The sequence below is a fragment of the Rhinopithecus roxellana genome, chromosome 21, assembly GCF_007565055.1.
Source record: "Rhinopithecus roxellana isolate Shanxi Qingling chromosome 21, ASM756505v1, whole genome shotgun sequence".
Taxonomy (NCBI): domain Eukaryota; kingdom Metazoa; phylum Chordata; class Mammalia; order Primates; family Cercopithecidae; genus Rhinopithecus; species Rhinopithecus roxellana.
This window is the reverse complement of record NC_044569.1, coordinates 57,111,215-57,131,485: the sequence shown is the minus strand read 5'-3', so window position 1 is coordinate 57,131,485 and position 20,271 is coordinate 57,111,215. Positions and strand designations below refer to the sequence as shown.

The window sequence follows — 20,271 nt, the reverse complement described above, 5'->3', positions numbered from 1 at the left end:
TTTACCAAACGAATACAAATCGCTAAACATTTTTCAACTTCACTAGTGATCAAAGAAATGCAAATTAACATCAAAATACCATTTTTTTTTTTTTTAATAGAGTCTTGCTGTCACCCAGGCTGGAGTGCAGTGACGTGACCTCGGCTCACTGCAACATCTGCCTCCCAGGTTCAATCAATTCTCCTGCCTCAGTCTCCTGAGTAGCTGGGATTACAGACACACGCCACCATGCCTGGCCAATTTTTTTTTTCCCCCATAGAGATGGGGTTTCACCATGTTGGCCAGGCTGGTCTCAAACTCCTGACCTCAGGTAATCCATCTGCCTCAGCCTCCCAAACTGCTGGGATTACAGGCATGAGACACCACACTGGCAAGATATCACTCTTCTATCAAATCAGCAAGCTTTTTAAAAAAATTAATATTCCATAGCAAGAATACAATGCATGAACACTCAAGCTCCTGGGTGAAATAAAGTTATTTTTGTTTTTATTTGGATTTTTTTGAGACAGAGTCTTGCTCTGTCACCCAGGCTGGAGTGCAGAGGCTCAATCACGGTTCACTACAGCCTCTGCCTTTCACTACAGTCTCTGCCTCCTGGACTCAAGCAATCCTCCCACATCAGCCTCTGGAGCAGCTGGGACTACAGGCACGTGCTGCTACGCCCAGCTAACTTTTGTTATTTCTAGTAGAGATGGGGTTTCACCATGTTCACCAGGCTGGTCTCGAACTCCTGGCCTCAAGTGAACCACCTGTCTCAGCCTCCCAGAGTGCTGGGATTACAGGCGTGAGCCATCGCACTCAACTTAATTATTTTTCAAAAGCAGTATGCCAGTATGTGGTCAAGAGCCTTAAGTGTTCATACCCTTAACTCATAATAGCAAAAACTTAAAAGAGCCGAAAGGACCAACATTAGGGAAGTTATTTTTATGATTAGCTAAATTATTCAAAATCCGTATGTTCTAGGGAGAATATTTAGTGCTCTAGTTAAATGCTTAAAACGCAATGCTAAGAAGGAAAGGATGACATACACAATATCCAGACAAATTTTGTTATATATCATAGAAGACAACATATTCAAATGTTAACAAAAGCAGAATTACGGGTGATTTCAATTTTCTACTTCACATTTTTCTATTTTCAAAAATTTCTACAAATAATTTGTCACTTAAAAATATTTTTTTAATTTTTAAGCAAGAGTTAACTGATCAAGTATAATAAGTATAATTATCTCTACCAGAGAAAAAACTATGAGTTAAGATGATGGCTTGTCATGATGCAGCTCACTGCATTAAATATGTATGGTGAGTAATGAGTGCTGAGATCCTGTCTTGAATTGGGGCTGAGCTGGTCTAGCCTGGCTGCATGGATTGAGAATTCAAGTAAACTTAGACAGCTGTCCTCAGTAGCCTCAACGACATTCTCCAAAAGAAATCAGATTTTCAAAGGCAAACCAACCAAGACAACTCACTCTTACCTACCATGGGGGGTATTATTTTTGGAACCTCAGTGTGAATAGGCATTTAACCACAAAGTAGGTCATTAAAGACAAGATAAAGCTACCCTGTATGGCGGTCCACTCTGCTAAATATTTATGAAAAACAGTTACTGGAAAAACTTTTCCCCACTGACCATGTATACCCATGCATGTATGTTATTAGTATGTTCAGAAAATTAACTTTTTCAAACTGAATGAGGGCTAATGTCCATTATTTACATTACAATCAAAATCCCTCCAACTACAGATTTTATAGAGCTAGTCTCAAAACTGATTTTACAGAGAAACTGCCCCCCCATTAAAAGTAATGCTCTAATCATAAAATTGCAGAGAATGATCAAAGCACAAAAAGATAATGCATAAAGAAACCACTTGATAATGGCTGGGCGTAGAGGCTCACGCCTGTAACCACAGCACTTTGGGAGGCCAAGGCAAGCGGATCATGAGGTCAGGAGATCAAGACTATCCTGGCCAACATGGTGAAATCCCATCTCTACTAAAAATACACAAAAATGACCTGGGCATGGTGGCACACGCCTGTAGTTCCAGCTACTAGGGAGGCTGAGGCAGGAGAATCACTTGAACCTGGGAGGCGGAGGTTGCAGTGAGCAGAGATTGCACCACTGCACGCCAGCCCGGTGACAGAGCAAGACTCGGTCTCAAAAAAAAGAAAGAAATCACTTGATAAAAGCCTTGATATTCAAGATAACCATCACATAGTACTTTTACATGAATTCACTATAAAATATTATAAATTTACTATAAAATGCCCTTTATTCATCTCTAAGTCTCCCAAATGAAAGTACTGCCAGCATTATTTTGATATGATACCTCCAAACAGATTCTTAAAACATCAATATATTTCCAAAACCTTCAAGGAGAGATGATCTAGCGCCAATACTAAGCTGCCTGTCAGTTAATTAACTGCTGACTTTAAAAATCATCATAAACATCTGTTGCCCAGATATCAAACTCAAAGTATGATCGTGCACTATACTGGTCTGCGTTATTAATTATTTGCACTCTCTAAAAGAGAAAATGCATTAACAAATGCATTAACAGTACAATTATTTGACATAACATTTAGGATTTAAGGTATTAGGATATCCTAATAGGAATTATTTAAGATAACGCCTTCAACTTTTAAGCTGAGCCCAAATAAAAGCTTATAAAGAGTATTTTCTGAATTACTAAATGGGTTGCACCTTAATGAAAGAGGATGGCAATAATTGGTTTTTACTTTTCCACTTAGTTTCCATTCTGTGTAAACAGCTGAATTAACGTTCCGACATCCAAGAGATTCTGTTAGGCCCATCCAGCTTAAGTTCACCTGAATGTCCATGTTGTTGAACTCAAGTCAGTTGATAATTTATCCTACCTTTACAATTTACGCAACTTTTCGACAACTGCTCTTACTATAAGGTTGAGTGTGCCTCCTCTCTTCCCCAAAGTCATAAGGTGACTCAGGAAACTGAAAGATACATCACTGTTACATTAAAAATTCACAATGTCACAATTTTTCAAGAGACAACAATATGGACAATTGAAATGAAATTCCTAATATTTGAACTCTAGGTTGTTCCATCTTTGCCACTTTGCATAATTCCAGTAAAGATCATTCATACCTATCTCATGGGAATGGCACCTCCCAAAACTGCCAGCACACACACAGGCAGTCATATACAGTGGTCCTATACCTCAATCTACCATTTGATTCTCCAGGATTACCTTAGAAAACTATATGTATTTTCAAAAGCCACAAACTTACTAAATGGTGTGAATAAGAGAAACCAAACTATAGATTTAAATTAATTTACTTCGGTGTTCAGTTAGTACACAATTCAGAAGAGACAAGAAATAGACCACTGGTGTTTTAAGTTTTAAGCAGTAGTCAAGATACTCGATTAGAAAGAAGATTAGGAAAATATGAACAAAGCACATCTAACCTATTTAAGCAAAACAGGGAAAGTGCCTATGAAGACATTTCTCAAGCCACCTTACAATAGCGTTCTGTCTTCAGAGAGAATTTTGTTTACCCACCTTCTTCCTTTCCATAAAAAGGCAAAGTATTGGGGTAGTTACATAAGATCCTGTTTAGTAAGTTGGATTAAGTATTGTATCAAGAGATCCATCAAGGTCTTGATTAAGAGGTTAGAACAAGATATAGGAATGCACAATTTTACAGGTATTAAGGTTTTCTTAAAAATATTATTACATGTAAAACTAAAATACATACCTAAAACCTGCCTTAGAACAATCCCAAAGTCTGTTTCTCTCATGCATTTAACTGATGAGCTTCATTGAAATCCCCTTCCCAGTAGTTTTATTACAAGGAATGATAGCAAAGGAATTCAACAGAGATATTAAAACAGTAAAAAGCATTTCTAAAGATTGTTTGAGATTCATATTTATATTGTATGAACGAGACTTATTATCAGAACTTCAACACCTATAAAGTGCTTTAAAACCAATCATTCTTCTTACTGAATTTATATAACTTTGGGAAGCTATAGATTTCATTAACCAATATGATTTTTCTTGAAATATTCTTTGTATATCAGCAATATGCTGTCTTCACACGTAGATACAGAAAGCTTTCAGAAAACCAGAGAGAAAAAAAACCATAGTCACCCATAAAACTTTAGAAAATCAGAACTTGCCCTTCTTCAATGTGGCCATAAACAATACTGTCATGACCTATTCAATGCCATATAGTTTACAAAATGTTCCTGATCATATTGTAAGGATCTCTTGGATAATAAGAATTCACTACTTAAGAGCCATTCAGATACATCTTTCTTCCACTATGAAATCTCAAGACTGCCTTTGTATTATAGTACACAGTACCAGATGCAATAATATGGGGAAAGCAGATTTACTAAATATGTAATAAATTACAGACCCTTATACCAATGAGAGCTAGAACAAGCAGATTTCTAACAAACTTTTTTAAAGCTTGGGAAACTAATGGAAAATTTTTCAGAAAGACATTCTTTTCAATGTGAGTGACAACTTAAGATAGAAAGATTTGTAACAAGGATAACTAGCTTACCATGCATTGAATATGGGGTAAAACACATAAAACTACTGTTTTTGGAGGAAAAATTATTAGAAAACTTTAACAAAAGATAGAATGTGTTATTTCAGACACTACAAGCTCGAGTGCAGTGGCTATATAATAAAGCAAGGTGCCTATTCCTGAGGAGAATGTACTCAGTAATGATGCTGAACAGTGAGTATTAAATCTAAGCAGTGCTAAAAAGGCAATGATGGGAGTTCAGGTAATGTGTTACAGAGAGACTTGTGAGAAATTCCATTACTTAAAAATAATCTTGTCCCTATCATTAACCATTTAATTTTTTTTTTTCCTGATGTGCTAAAGTGCACTGGAAACCTCAGAACAGGTTTTATAAATTGGCCATGTCTTGTAATAGACTGCAGTCTTCAAATTTACACAGAGCTGCAGGTCTCCTGGATTTTTTCAAGTGTCACTCATCTAACTGAGCCTGACAGCTGAGACTGCCATCAGGTACTTTACAGTCAGTTTAAAAAACATCCTCTACCTGGTATCTCTGCAGTGATTGTCTTGCTGCTCCCTGAAACCTCTTCATCATCATCCGATGAGCTCGTGCTTGAGTCACAAGTCAGGTCACTATCACTGGTACTACTGTCCTGCAGCAGGTTATATTTCTTCCTTGCAGCAGCCTCCCGTTTCTGCCTCAGTAGCCTGATCCTCTCCTTGTGCTTTTGGCTCCGATGACCTTTAACCTTGGCGACTCGGCCATTCTGTTTATCACTGGATTGCCGGTTTTTCTTGGCAGCCATAGTGGATGTTTCACTTTCTGATCGGGACCGCCTAGACTTGCGCCCAACTGTGGCACCAGACACTCCTGAAGGGTCTCCTTCTACCGCTGTTTCTGCCTGAGAGGGTTCATTCTCTTCTGCGGAAGACAATGTATCTGAATCAGCCAGGTGACCACTAGAGGAAGGGGAAAGCATGCAGTGATTAGAGGAGTCACTCTCATAAACTCGGCCAGTTGTAGGCTTGTCACTCTCCGTGGATGCTAACTGAGACTCAGAAGAGTCCCTTCTCAGTTCCATCAACAAGCAGGGCATTGAAGAAATCACTGTAGAATCCGCTACACCATCTTTCTGAACTTGAGATTCCAGTTCTACAGATCCATCTTCCTCCTTGGCTGTCTCTTGTTCAGAAGCTTTTGGTGGGGCTTCGGACTCAATGAGTTCTTCGACTTTTCCCACTGACTCCTCCATCTTCATTTCAGAATTTCAAGTTAAATCATGGAGTAGAGTCTAGGAAATGATATCAAAGATGCAACAGGAAAGCAACCTGTACAAAAACACACAAAGTCAATAAACAGAACGCCAGATTATTTGATCAACACAACATGCCTACCTTTATAAGTGGGTGGGGCAAAACTTACCATTACACAGGCCTTTAAAATATATACATATTATTATCTGCTTGTCTGATCAACAAATTCAAAGGATTAATACTATCAAAATCTAAGTATACTGAGCTACTAAAAATGCCATAATATTAATCACTATTACTGAACTTGCAAGGCCAACATGTAATGAACATTTTCCAGTTTATAATTTTATTTAAAGTGTTCTAGAAAGAAATCTTCAAAACTCTGATATAATTAATATGCATGTATTGACTTTGATATAAATGAAAAAGAATGCTTTAACACTAGTCTAGAAATGCATTACCTGGAATGACTACTTTTTTTTTTTTTTTTTTTTTTTGAGACGGAGTCTCGCTCTGCCACCCAGGCTGGAGTGCAGTGGCCGGATCTCGGCTCACTGCAAGCTCCGCCTCCCGGGTTTACGCCATTCTCCTGCCTCAGCCTCCCGAGTAGCTGGGACTACAGGCGCCCGCCTCGTCGCCCGGCTAGTTTTTTGTATTTTTAAGTAGAGACAGGGTTTCACCGTATTAGCCAGGATGGTCTCGATCTCCTGACCTCGTGATCCGCCCGTCTCAGCCTCCCAAAGTGCTGGGATTACAGGCTTGAGCCACCGCGCCCGGCGGAATGACTACTTTTACATTCAAATCCAAAAAGAAAGGAGGTAGGAGGAGGGGAGTTACAATAGAGAAACATCAAATTTTTTTTTTTTTTGAGACAGGGTCTCACTCTGCCACCCAGGCTGGAGTGCAATGGTGCAATCTCAGCTGCAACCTCCGTTGCCGTGACTCAAGCAATTCTCTTGCCCCAGCCTTCCAAATGGCTGGGACTACAGGCGCACACCACCGCACCCAGCTAATTTTTGCATTTTTTGTAGAGACAGGATTTCACCATGTTGCCCAAGCTGGTCTCGAACTCCTGAGCTCAAGTGATCCACCCACTGTGGCCTCCCAAACTGCTGGGATTATAGGAGTAAGCCACCACACCTGGCCCCTACACTTATGCTTAAAAAAAAAACAAAAACACACGCACACTCCAACTACATGCATTTGGCAAATGAGCAACCAAATACTATGCATCAAACTTGTCTGCAGTCCCCTCAATAGGAGTTGCTCTAGTGAAGCATTAAGATGAAAGGCCAGAATCTGATGCTTCCTCAATCCTACCTAGCTCCCACATACCTCATCATGCTGAATGTGAGGCTAGTGTTCAAATTGATGTTTTATCAACAATGGTCACCAAATACAGAACCCAAAAAGCCTAGTATATTCTATGAATGAATTAACGGATTTAAGAGAAAATACTCTACACCCATTTTACACTTTGGATGCTAAATTTAAAACCTAACACTCTACCACCACTGTGAGTGATACAACTCCAATTAACCATACAGGTACAGGATATAATATTTAACCTCAAAAGCTTATGACCTATACAGTTAAGTCCTTACTTAACATTGTCAACAGGTTCTTGCAAACTGAGACTTTAAGTGAAATGACGTTTAACAAAACCAATTTTTTCATTAACGTTATAACTAAAGGACATCATTCAAAGACCAGCAGTATCTTGTTCCATTTAAAGTTGCGGTTTCCAAGAACCTATTGAAAATCTGGTGGTTTTTAAAGAGGATGCTAAATATGGAAAGCAAGTAAATAACTTGCCCTGTAAGTGTTACAGTACAGAAAGCAACTATCATGTCCACAGGTCACAGACACACACAACCATTAATCTATATGGTATGCTAGTTAGGTGTAATGTGGCATTTCCATCGTCTCATTCCATCAAGTTACCTTGATAGTTCAATCTATAGTAGACAAAAACTAGGAAATACTTGAAAAATCCTTTAAAACAGATCTGACATGCCAAGTCCACTTTTTGCTTAATACAAACATTCTGTACACCTGTTTTGTTTTTCATAGCCCTGTTCTCAGCTGTTGATAAAACAGGCATTCTGATTAAGTTTCCTTAACACATTCATGGAAACCAGAACATTCGTGGCCACTGAAACATTTGTTAATTTAAAACAATCCTAGGCCAGGAGTGGTGGCTCACACCTGTTATCCCAGCACTTTGGGAGGTGGAGGTGGGTGGATCACCTGAGGTCGGGAGTTTGAGACCAGTCTGGCCAACATGGTGAAACGCCATCTCTACTAAAAATACAAAAATTGGCCAGACATGGTGGCGAGCACCTGTAGTCCCAGCTACTCGGGAGGCTGAGGCAAAAGAACCGCTTGAACCTGGGAGGCGGAGGTTGCAGTGAGCCAAGATAACGCCACTGTGCTCCAGCTTGGGTGACAGAGCAAGACTCCATCTCAAAAATAAATAAAATAAATAAAAAATAAATAAAACAACATTGTGTGCAGCCTACTTCACATATTTGTATCAATTATAGTACTAATGTTGGAGCTACGTGAAAATCAGCATAAAGATTTTTTCTGACACCATTACAAAAAAATGTAACACCTCTGAAAGCCAACAGAGGGAGTAACAGTTAAACCAATGGAGACTGTTATACATAAAGCATGCTGTCAATACAAACATGAAATAAAATATTCATAGATACAAAATACCCCCAGGTATGAGGAATAAACCCAAGTTCTTTTTTTTAAGCCAAATTTAGCAGTGGAGGGGACCAAGATTTTCTAACTGAATAAAAATGAGAGTTAATTATATTATGGAGATTCAAGTTGTATATTCTGGAATAAAGATACTTCTCAAGGTCGGGCATGGTGACTCACACTTGTATTCCCAGCACTTTGGGAGGCCAAGGCGGGTGGATCACAAGATCAGGAGCTCAAGACCAGCCTGGCCAAGATAGTGAAACCCCATCTCTACTAAAAATACAAAAATCAGCCGGGCGTGGTGGCAGGCACCTGTAATCTCAGCTATTTAGGAGGCTGAAGCAGGAGAATCACTTGAACCCAGGAGGAGGAGCTTGCAGTGAGCCGAGGTCGCACCACTGCACTCCAGCCTGGGCGACAAAGTGAGACTCCGTCTCAAAAAAAAAAATTCTTCTTAAGGCTAAAATATCTGAGAAAATATACTCAGACAAAATTAATGTCAGCTATATAGGACAAGCATCAAAGTCTCAATTTGTGAAAGAAGGCAGCACTGGATATTTTCAAAGTACATAATACAGCATCAGACTGAAAAGTAAATTTGTTAAAATGACCATACAACTCTTGTTTCTTCAAGAAATAAGTTGTGTGGATAACACAAGTAAATCTAGATTGTTTTTCCCTGTTTAAAAAAAAAATGACAATATGGCACATCATTCAATTTAATGATTATCTTTCAAGTTCCTTAAATTTGAGTGTTAACTGAGATTTAATTTCTACTACCTAAATTAGTAACTGGTATTGCAGTTAAAACCACTTAAATATGTTCAAATCAATCACAAAAGACTAGTATTGACCATAAATAGGACACAGGTTAGTTCATCATGGTATGTTCACACAATGTGGCCATTAAAAAAAGAAAAAGCATTTTATACAGAGAGATAAGAAACAGCTCTCACGCAATTTTAATGAAAAAAGATACATTATAGCATTTATGTAAATAAATAACAAAACTAAATTTACATGAGTTTACCTGTAGATGCACAGACTTTGGAAAGACACTTAAGAAAATAGTAATACCAACTTGGAAGGAAAGCAGGTGAATAAGGGAACAGGAGAAGACAGTGCGGTATGCAGTTTTGTATCTCTTGAATTCGTAATGTATGCAAGCATTATCTATTCAAAAAATCCACTCTGACATAAAAGTCTTCTGAAGAAAAAGTGCTTTTTCTGGGCCATAACACTAGACTACTCTTTGGGTCAAGTTTAGTCAATAAATTCTACTATGCTTTCTCCCTAGAGTGGAATTTTGCTATAATTAATTAAATACAGGAGAAAAAAGTCACAGAAAGTGAAAACATAAGCTCTGACTAAACTCCCTGCAGTGGAATAAAAACAAAGTGCGCTAACCACAGGGGGAAATGATGTCATACATAAAGATTAATATTTCCAAATGACCAGATTATTTACTGCATATATTGTTTTTGGTCAAGGGGGAAAAAATAGGTTTTTCTGGTAGGAACAGTCAAGCAGCTAGCAGTATAAAATGATATAATTGTCAAATAGGAATTGCATCACAAAAATGGCATAAAAGGTTATCAACCCTCTGGGTTAACGCTGACAGTAAATTTACATTCAGTGAAGTAATAAATATACAACATTTTTCCTATTAGAACAGCACTTTCCCCCATGCTGTTCTTCCCTCCAATCTAAACGCAACCTCCTCTACATGAGTACTAGAGCTCATCCCCCTCTCATTTCCCTAGAACCTTACATTATTGATTATTCCTTGGCTCTCGTCCACCTGTCACATCCAACTAGAACATTCATTCATTCATTTTTGAAACCCTCCTTCGACCTATCACCTTCAATCTCACATCTCCCTCTCTAGGTATCATGCTCTTCTTTCACAGTCGATCTTATTATGAGAGCTGTATAAACTTCTATTTCCTCAACTCTCACACTCCCTTCTGCAACCCAATCCAACCTGACATCTCCTTCTATCAAACCAGTGGAACAAGCCTAGGCAACATGGCAAGACCCCATCTCTACAAAATATTTAAAAATTAGCTGGGCATGTGGCACATGCTGTGGTTCCAGCTACTGGGGAGACTGAGCAAGGAGGATGCCTTGAGCCCAGGGAGTCAGGGCTGCCATGAGCCGTGTTTGCATCAGTACGTTCCAGGCTGGGTGACAGAGCAAGACCCTGTCTCAAAAAAACAAAAACAAAAAAACCAGTGGAACAGTTATTACCCGGGTCATTAATGACCTCCCTATCTCTAAATCCAACATATTTTGGCCCTAATCTTACTTAATATTTAAGCAGCATTTTATGCCTGACAACTCTCTCTGTTCTTTAAACCAATTAATGCTTTTCTTTGGCTTCAAGATTTCTCTATTCTTCTGGCTAGTCCTTCTCAGTCTACTTTGTAGGCTTAACTTCCTCTACCAAATCTCAGGATTTAGTCCTACATCTAGGTCCTTTTCCCATCCACCAACATGAGCTCTTCTTCTTTTTTTTTTTTTAAGACAGGGTCTCACTTTGTCACCCAGGCTGGAGTGCAGGGGCGCCATCTTGGCTCACTGTAACCTCTGTCTCCTTGGCCCAATTATTCCCACCCCCGCTCCTGCCTCAGCCCCCTGAAGTAGCTGAGACTACAGGCGCAAGCCACCATGCCTGGCTAATTTTTGTATTTTTTGTAGAGACGGGGTTTCACCATGTTGCCCAGGCTAGTTACAGACTCCTGAGTTCAAGTGATCGACCCACCTCGGCCTCCCAAAGTGCTAGGATTACAGGTGTGAGCCACCATGCCTGGCCCAATACCCAAAACCCACATTTTTCCAATACCATCCCTAGACTAGTAATTTTATTTCTCCAGCTCAGATCTCTAAACTCTATACCAGTCCACCCAAATACCCAGTTGACACCTGTATTTAGATTTTGGAAAGGTACCATAATCACATCATATCCAAATCCAGATCATCTCTGATCTACCCCACTCTGCTCCTTCTCTGGCTTTCTCTAGCTCAGTATATAGCACTATTGCTACTATCTCAGTTGCTCACGTCAAAAACCTGAGTTATCTTTGACAATGCCTTGTTCTTTACTTACTGCATCCCATTATTCACCACTTCCATCATTCACTAACTTCTATCAATCCCACCTCCTTAACAGTTTTCTAGTCTGTCCACTATTCTCTATCTCCGCTGTCACCACTCTAGACACAACCTCCATCATTTATTATCAATAGTACTGACTACCATCACTCTCTCTCTTCAGACTCAGTCTTTCTCCTATGCACCAACCTGTTTTCCATACAGTAGGTAGAGCAATATTTCTACAAGGTAAATATGTTATCTTTATGAGAGAAAGTAAATTTTAAAGTCCCTGAAGATAGGGTAGAGGAGGATAGGTAAAGGCAAGTTGAGATTTATCTGATGTTTTTCTCTCCCTTTAAAAGGGGATTATATATTGCTTTCTGATCAGTGGTGAATGTGGAGGAAAACAGATTATATGCAAAAAACATGTTGTTGGCCAGGTGTGATGGCTCACGCCTGTAATCCCAGCACTTTGGGAGGCCCAGGCGGATGGATCACAAGGTCAGGGGTTCGAGACCAGACTGGCCAACATGGTGAAACCCCGTCTCTACTAAAAATACAAAAATTAGCCAGGTGTGGTGGCGGACCTATAGTCCAAGCTATTCGGGAGGCTGAGGCGGGAGAATCGCTTGAACCCAGGAGGCAGAGGTTGCAGTGAGCCAAGACCACGCCATTACGCTCCAGCCTGAGTGACAGAGCGAGACTCCATCTTTTAAAAAAAAAAAAAAAAAAAAAACACAGGTTGTTAATTATGGACAATGAAAATGAATTCACTTTTTAGTCCTTGTACTCTTTAAGAAACTAAGACAACAAAAGATGCGTACAGTTCAGAGTTAAACCATGGAATTTAAGCAGTATATAATGCCCAAACAGGAGACAGGGAGTATAAAGTATAAAGCTGAATAAGGCTACTTGTGAAAATCTGGAAGAGAAAAGTTGAGGAAGTTCTTATCAGACCTCCTTCTTGGTCAGCAAAGCTTAATACAAAGTGAAAAAGAAGGCAGGCTTGGGGGTTTGTTAAAAAAAAAAAAAATGGAGAAGTGTTGTAACATCTGCTACAGAGAATCTGACAGAGATTAAAACTGCTGAGTACAATAATTCATACAGTCAGAACAATTCACAATGCTCAATTTCCAAACTATGGGACCATTAACACAAACTTAAGAGGAAAAATGTGATTGCTTTCCCTTGCTCAAAACCCCTGCCCACCTTTCTAGTTTTCATCTTGGGCCACTCACCCCCTAGCTCCCTCCAACTACCAAGAATATCACATAAAAAGAGTTTTTTCCAGATCTCTGGCCTTTCACAGTCATTTTCATTTTGTGCCTATCCTCTTGCTGGCTACCCTTCAGAAATTAGAATAATCCTTTGGTAATAATACAGGCTAATATTTTTAGCCTTTGATAAAATTACATACTAATATTACCCCTAGGAAATGCATATTACCCACATTATCCTCCTTCACTGTGCTTTGCACAATTGTAGTTAAGTAACTGTATACTGTAACTGGCTGATGTCTACTTCACATACATAAGGACACATAAAAAATTTAAGAACAGAGCCAGGCACGGTGGCTCACGCCTGTAATCCCAGCATTTGGAAGGCCGAGTTGGGTGGATCACAAGGTCAAGAGATCGAGACCATCCTGGCCAACATGGTGAAACCTCGTCTCTACCAAAAATACAAAAGTTAGCTGGGCATGGTGGCGCATGCCTGTAACTCCAGCTACTAGGGGTGCTGAAGCAGGAGAACCGCTTGAACTTGGGAGGCAGAGGCTGCAGTGAGCTGAGATCAAGCCACTGCACTCTAGCCTGGCGACAGAGCGAGACTTCATCTCAAAAAAAAAAAAAAAAGAAAAGAAAAAAAGATTTAAGAAAAGAAAATCATATAATCAACTACCATCCCAGCTGAATCATCTCTATCTGCAATAAGCAAAACAGACCTTAACACAAAAAGTATTATCAAGAAAAAAGGTATCATTCTAATTTTGCATGGACTAATGATAAACATTATAAGAATCTGTGTATGTTTTCTTCGGATTGCAAATTTCTTAAGGTATAAAGCAAGGTCATCAGTTAAGGTGAGGATGAATGAGGTAGTGCTGAAGTTGATGAGAGGACTAGGTGTGAAACAGTACTAGGAAAGTGAAGGAACCAGGGAAGTACAATATACTATAATATAATTTCCAGGCAATAGTAAGGGCCCACTCTAAGGATTGTAGCCATGAACTTAAAGACTGGTATATATGCATATGTTTTTCTCCTTTCAAGTTCAGCTGCATAAATCCAAGTGCAACAAGGTAAATCTTGGATTTAACCAGAATTTTAGTTTTGCCCAAGAAGTAGAACGAAGCAAGAAAGAAGCAAGAGGGTATGCAAGGAAATCATTCTAATGATCACATCAAGAAGGTACAGAGCACTAAAAATGGGATAGGTCAATGGAATGGACATCTCAACAGAGCCAAAAAATATTGAAATCAGGGTACTGTAAAGAATGAGCTAGAAAGATAGAATCCAAGAGTGCTGTGAATGAAACAGACTATGGAAGGGTTACAGTTATTGATAACTGACAGGATCTAAAACAATGCTACTAAAAGTGTTGTCTGTAAATCAATGTACACCTGCAGTGAAAGAAATATAGAAGGCAGGGCGCCGTGGCTCACGCCTGTAATCCCAGCACTTTGGGAGGCCAAGGCAGGTGGATCATGAAGTCAGGAGTTCAAGACCAGCCTAGCCAACATGGTGAAACCCTGTCTCCACAGAAAATACAAAAATTAGCCGGGCACAGTGGCACGCGCCTGTAACCCCAGCTACTCGGGAGGCTGAGGCAGGAGAATGGTTTGAACCCGGGAGGCGGAAGTTGCAGTGAGCCGAGACCGCACCACTGCACTCCAGCCTGGGTGACAGAGCGAGATTCCATCTCAAAAAGAAAAAAAAAAAGTATAGAAACTGAGTAATTACTGAGAAACTTATAACAACTTTATATTGTTACGACAATCGAAATCAGTATTTCAACTTCCTAGTAATCGATTTTTATCACGTTATAAAATAATCAATCCACAGTGGACTAGAAATAAAAATATACTGGTCCTTCACAATGGATAGTTCAAGAAGCCCTGGTTAGGGTACAACCATGGAAGTAGGTGACTGAGGTAAGGTGGTAGACAAAATCGTACAGGAGAGTTCCTCACAGAACTTAACTGAGTAGTGTCAGAAGGATCACTTATGCGTACACTGATATCAGTAAGAACTGACCAGGTGTAGTGGCTCACGCCTGTAATCCCAGCACTTTGGGAAATCAAAGTGGGAGGATCGCTTGAACCCAAGAGTTCAAGACCAGCCTGGGCAACACAGTGAGAGACGCTGTCTCTATTAAAAATTTAAAAATTAGTCGGGCATGGTGGCGCATGCCTGTAGCCCAGCTACTTGGGAGGCTGAGGTGGGAAGATGGCTCGAACCTGGGAGGTCAAGGCTGCAGTGAGCTGTGATTATGCCACTGTACTCCAGCCTGGGTGACAGAGTGAGGCCCTGTCTCAAAAAAATAAAAATTAAAAAAGGGCTGTGGCAGAGAGAGGAGGAGAATGAAGAGAAGTGGGTTAAAAGGTACAAACATACATTAAGATAAAAGGAATAAATTCAGTGTTTGATAGCAGGGCGGAGAAAACAAAACAAGGACTGTGTTTTAAGTATCCCCAACAACTCAGTTGAGTGATTCTCAAAGAGATAGTGTTTAATGTCTGAAATGAAAAGATTATTTAAATTATCCATAAATGAGATCAAACAGTATCAGTAAAGTCAGATTTGAGAGAAGATATTTTAAAGAGAGAGGAGGCAAGGTTTCATTCATCACAGATCAGGGAAGTTCTCTAAAGAGAAAAAATGGGGCTGAAGACCACTCTTTGGGTGACTACAGGTAGACTACAGGAAGAGTAAAAAGTTTGGTGGTAGAGGCCAAGCAGTGGCTCACCCCTATAATCCCGGCACTTTGGGAGGCAGGGGTGGGAGGATCTCTTAAGGCCAGGAGTTCCAGACCAGCCTGGGCAACACAGTGAGACTCCATATCTACAAAAAATTAAAAAGCTAGCCGTGTGTAATGGTGCATGCTTGTAGTCTCAGCTACTCAGGGAGCTGAGGTGGGAGGATCACTTGCGCCTTGGAGATTGAGGCTACAGTGAGCTATGATCATGGCACTGCACTCCAGCCTAGGAGACAGAGCAAAGAAAAAAAAGAAAAAAAAAAAGCTTGGTGGTAGAGAAATAATCAACTTGGATTTGGACTGGATAATCCTCATAACACAGGTCTCTACTGGGAGCAGTGGCTCATGCCTGTAATCCCAGCACTTTGGGAGGCAGAGGTGGGAGGATCGCTTCAGTCCAGGAGTTAAAAACCAGCCTGGGAAACATGGCAAAACCCCACCTATAGCCAAGCATGGTGGCTCACACCTGTAATCCCAGCACTTCGGGAGGCCGAGGCGGGTCGATCACGAGGTAGGGAGATCGAGACCATCCTAGCTAACACAGCGAAACCCCGTCTCTACTAAAAATACAAATCATTAGCTAGACATGGTGGTGGGCGCCTGTAGTCCCAGCTACTCAGGAGGCTGAGGCAGGAGAATGGCGTGAACCTGGGAGGCGGAGCTTGCAGTGAGCTGAGATTATGCCACTGCACTCCAGACTGGGCGAGACAGCGAGACTCTGTCTCAAAAAACAAAACAAAAAAAAACCCACCTATAGAAAAAAATATTAAAAAATTAGCCGAGCATGGTAGCACGCGCCTGTAGTACCAGCTACTAGGGAGGCTAAGGTGGGAGGATGGTGTAAGCCGACGAGGTCAAGGCTGCAGTGAGCCGGGACTGCAGTACTGAATTAAATAATGCCCACCTGGGCAACAGAGTGAGACCCTGTCTTGAAAATACAAAACAATCCACAGGTCTCAAAAATATAGAAATACAGATTTTGACATCATTGATATAAGGACAGGTGATGGCTAAATACATCAATTCATCCAGGGAAAAACCACAGTGAACACAGAAGAGACTTTAACATAAAGTTCAAAAGATGTGAATCAATTGTTTTCATATATAAACTGACAGGCAAGGAATTATTTTTGGAGGGAAATAAGATATACCCATAAAACATAGAGAAAACATTCCTTCTTGAAATGCTCTTCTTAGATTGTTAACAACTTCCTGTAGGCTTAGATTGTAAGAAAGGACCATGATTAATGGAATCTTACCAAAAATCAAGCACTACCGGAAATCCTCCTGAAGATTTAGACACAGCATTGTATAAAATCATTAAGCACTCAATAAACTAAGACTTATTTTTTACCCCTTTCCGTATTACCTGTGAACAACCATCATTAACCATCCTTTAACATCACTAAAATGACATAATGCTCCCATTAAAACAAACAAATAGGCCAGGTACGGTGGCTCACTCCTACAATCCTAGCACTCTGGGAGGCCAAGGCGGGAACACTGTTTGAGCTCAGGAGTTCGAGACCAGAGTGGGCAACATGGTGAAACCCCATCTCTACTAAAATACAAAAAATTAGCCAGGCGTGGTAGTGGGCTCCTGTACTCAGCAGCCTGAGGCAGGAGAGTAACTTGAACCCAGGAGGCAGAAGTTTCAGTGAGCCAAGATCGCACCACTGCACTCCAGCCTGGGCAACAGAGCGAGATTCCGTCTCCAAAAAAAAAAAAAGAAGGGGGAAAAAAGCCCAATAAACTAAAACTGTATCCTCCTTCCTAATTTAAGGAACGCAAAAAGTCATCTGCTGTTACAAGTTTATTGTTGCCACAGGCCCTTTTCCTTTTCAGTTGAAACCACAAGTTGACACCATAAACTGACAAAAGCACAGCCCGTTAAATGACAGTTTCTAAGATTTTCCTCTACACTCATGTAAAATAGGGTATTCTAATTGCTAGCATTCTTGCATCTATTTATTTTACATTACCAACCTAGAACTGTAAGAAACACAAGCAGCTAATGCCTCAAATATGGTCTACATAAACCAGTTAACTTATATTGCTGCTCCACATGCAAAAGTATTCATATTAGGTAATTTATGAATTTGATGTTTGTTTTACAAAACAATACTCTGAACTAAATAATGCTTTCTACTTAGACCAAAAAAGAAAGGCAACTTTAAAGAAAGTCAATGTTTTGCTAACAAAACAAAGCCTTTGCATACAAGAGGCTATAGTACTTTTCCTGTCACAGAAATTCAGGCTTACAAAAAAAGAAAAAGAAAGCCTAACAGGTGATCGATCCTGTTGATTCATTTGCAATCTAGGACTGGGCCTAGCAGGACACCTTCTGCTGCTTATCTAATTTAGCTTCAACACCAAGTGGATAGGGTGTATACCAATCTCCCTTGAGAGAATGAGAGAACAAGGGATTCTGCATAGAATTTACCACATTTTTTTCTAAGATTACTGCAGTCTTTCAGTTTATATAAAATTGATACTAAAAATTCTGTAACTGTGACAGAAAAAAAAAAAGAACATAAAAACAAGTCTATAAGACACATACTACAGATCAACTTTCCATGCAGGTCTCTTCTTACTTTCAATATTTAAATTCCTACCCACTTCCCTTCCTGTAAAAACTCAATCTATGCCCACAAATTCTCAAAAGGAATATAAGCCCACTCAAAAACAAACTAGGGGCTGAGTTCTCTGCTCTTTAAATCAAATCAGTCAGACTCCTTAAACATTTTGGGGGTTGTGGTAGCTCCCGCCTGTAATCCCAGTACTTTGGGAAGCCGAGGCGGGTGGATCACTTGAGCCCAGGAGTTTGTGACCAGCCTGGGCAACACGGCAAAACCCCATCTCTACTGAAAATACAAAAATTAGTTGGGCATGGTAGTGCATGCCTATAATCCCAGCTACTCAGGAAGCTGAGGCACAAGGATCACTTGAACCTGGGAGGCAGAGGCAGAGGTTGAGATCGTGTCCTTGCACTCTAGCCTGGACGACAGAGTGAGACTTTCTCAAAAAAAACAACAAAAAAAAACCTTCAGAAAAATTTGATTGTAATATTACCACAAAGAAATGCACATCGTGGCTGGGCGCGGTGGCTCAAGCCTGTAGTCCCAGCACTTTGTGAGGCCAAGACGGGCGGATCACGAGGTCAGGAGATCGAGACCATCCTGGCTAACACGGTGAAACCCCATCTCTGCTAAAAAATACAAAAAACTAGCCAGGCATGTTGGTGGGCGCCTGTAGTCCCAGCTACTGGGAGGCTGAGGCAGGAGAATGGCGTAAACCCAGGAGGCAGAGTTTGCAGTGAGGTGACATCTGGCCACTGCGCTCCAGCCTAGGCGACAGAGCGAGACTCTGTCTCAAAAAAAAAAAAAAAAAAAAAAAAAAGAAATGCACATCAAGTGTGCATCTTGACACATTCATATAAAATGAACTTATCTATGTAATGACCATATACAGAACATTCCCAACACCCCAGAAGCATCCCTCGTGTCCCCTCTAGTCACTATCCACCCTAGAAAGTAACCACTATTTGACATTTATCACAAATCATTTTGCCTGTTCTTTTATTTTTGTGTCAAGTTTCTTTAGTTCAACAATGTCTCTGAAGCTTATCCATGCAACAGTATGCAATAGCAGCTTATTTTCATTACTACAAAGTATTCCACTGTATAACTATATCACAATTTATGCATTCTACTCTTGATAGACATTTGTGATATTTTTCAGTTTGGGACATCATGAGCAATGCATTCATGAAAAGTTTCATACATGTCTTCTGGTGCACGTTTGCACATGTTTCTGTTGTATATATACCCAGGAGTTAATACAACTCCTAGATTAAGTCACAGAATATGCTTATGTTCAGCTTTACTAGAAAGTTTTCCCAAATGCTTCCATCAATTTGTCCTCCTGCCAACAATGTCTGGAGAGTCTCTGGTTTTTTCACACTTTACCAGCACTAGTATTGTTGGTTTTTTGTTTGTTTCAGGCATTTATTTTAGTCATTCTGGTGGAAGCAAAACAGTATTCCCTCCAAGTCCTTCATATCTAGAAGACACATGATCTACATATTTCTATTTCATTCTCCAACAGTAACAAAAATGGCAGGAATATCAGATCTAGTTTTATTTTTTGAGACCAAGTCTCACTCTGTTGCCCAGGCTGGAATTCAGTGGAGCGATCTCGGTTCACTGCAACTTCTGCCTCCCAGGTTCAAGCAATTCTCCTCCTTTAACCTTCTGAGTAGCCGAGATTATAGGCACCCGCCACTACGCCCAGCTAATTTTTGTATTTTTAGTAGAGACGGGGTTTCACCACGTTGGTCAGGCTGGTCTCAAAACTCCCGACCTCAGGTGATCCAACTTCCTCAGCCTCTCCACACAAATATAGTGCACACAATCTCTCCAAACAAATATAGTCTCTTCCTTCTCTATAATCCCTCCAGTGACACTAATGCAGCAGTTATTTGAGAATATCTTATTTCATCCTTAACTAAAGTGCTGAGTTCATGCTAACTACACACAAATAAATGCCTTTTCTATGTTGAATGCCTTTTCTATACTACAAGTACACGGGTGCTAGCAGGGCACTTATCAGCTAGCGTGCATGCTACCCAAAAAGGGCAACTAGATCCTGAGGAAATTACAACATTTTTAATATTTTGCGAACTATCAACAAAGTAAGAAAAACTCAAAGTGTACCT

The 20,271-nt window shown here is 40.2% G+C and overlaps 1 protein-coding gene across 2 annotated transcripts in view; it reads right to left on the bottom strand.

Annotated features, from left to right (window-relative positions):
- RNF165 (ring finger protein 165) overlaps positions 1-20,271 on the bottom strand; it is a 293,800-nt gene that overhangs the window by 241,853 nt on the left and 31,676 nt on the right. For both annotated transcript variants that reach the window (XM_030925830.1, XM_010386824.2), the window contains exon 2: positions 5,059-5,843. In XM_030925830.1, the coding sequence (XP_030781690.1) occupies positions 5,059-5,773 (715 nt within the window). In that variant the 5' untranslated portion in view covers positions 5,774-5,843. The remainder of the gene's footprint in view (positions 1-5,058; positions 5,844-20,271) is intronic.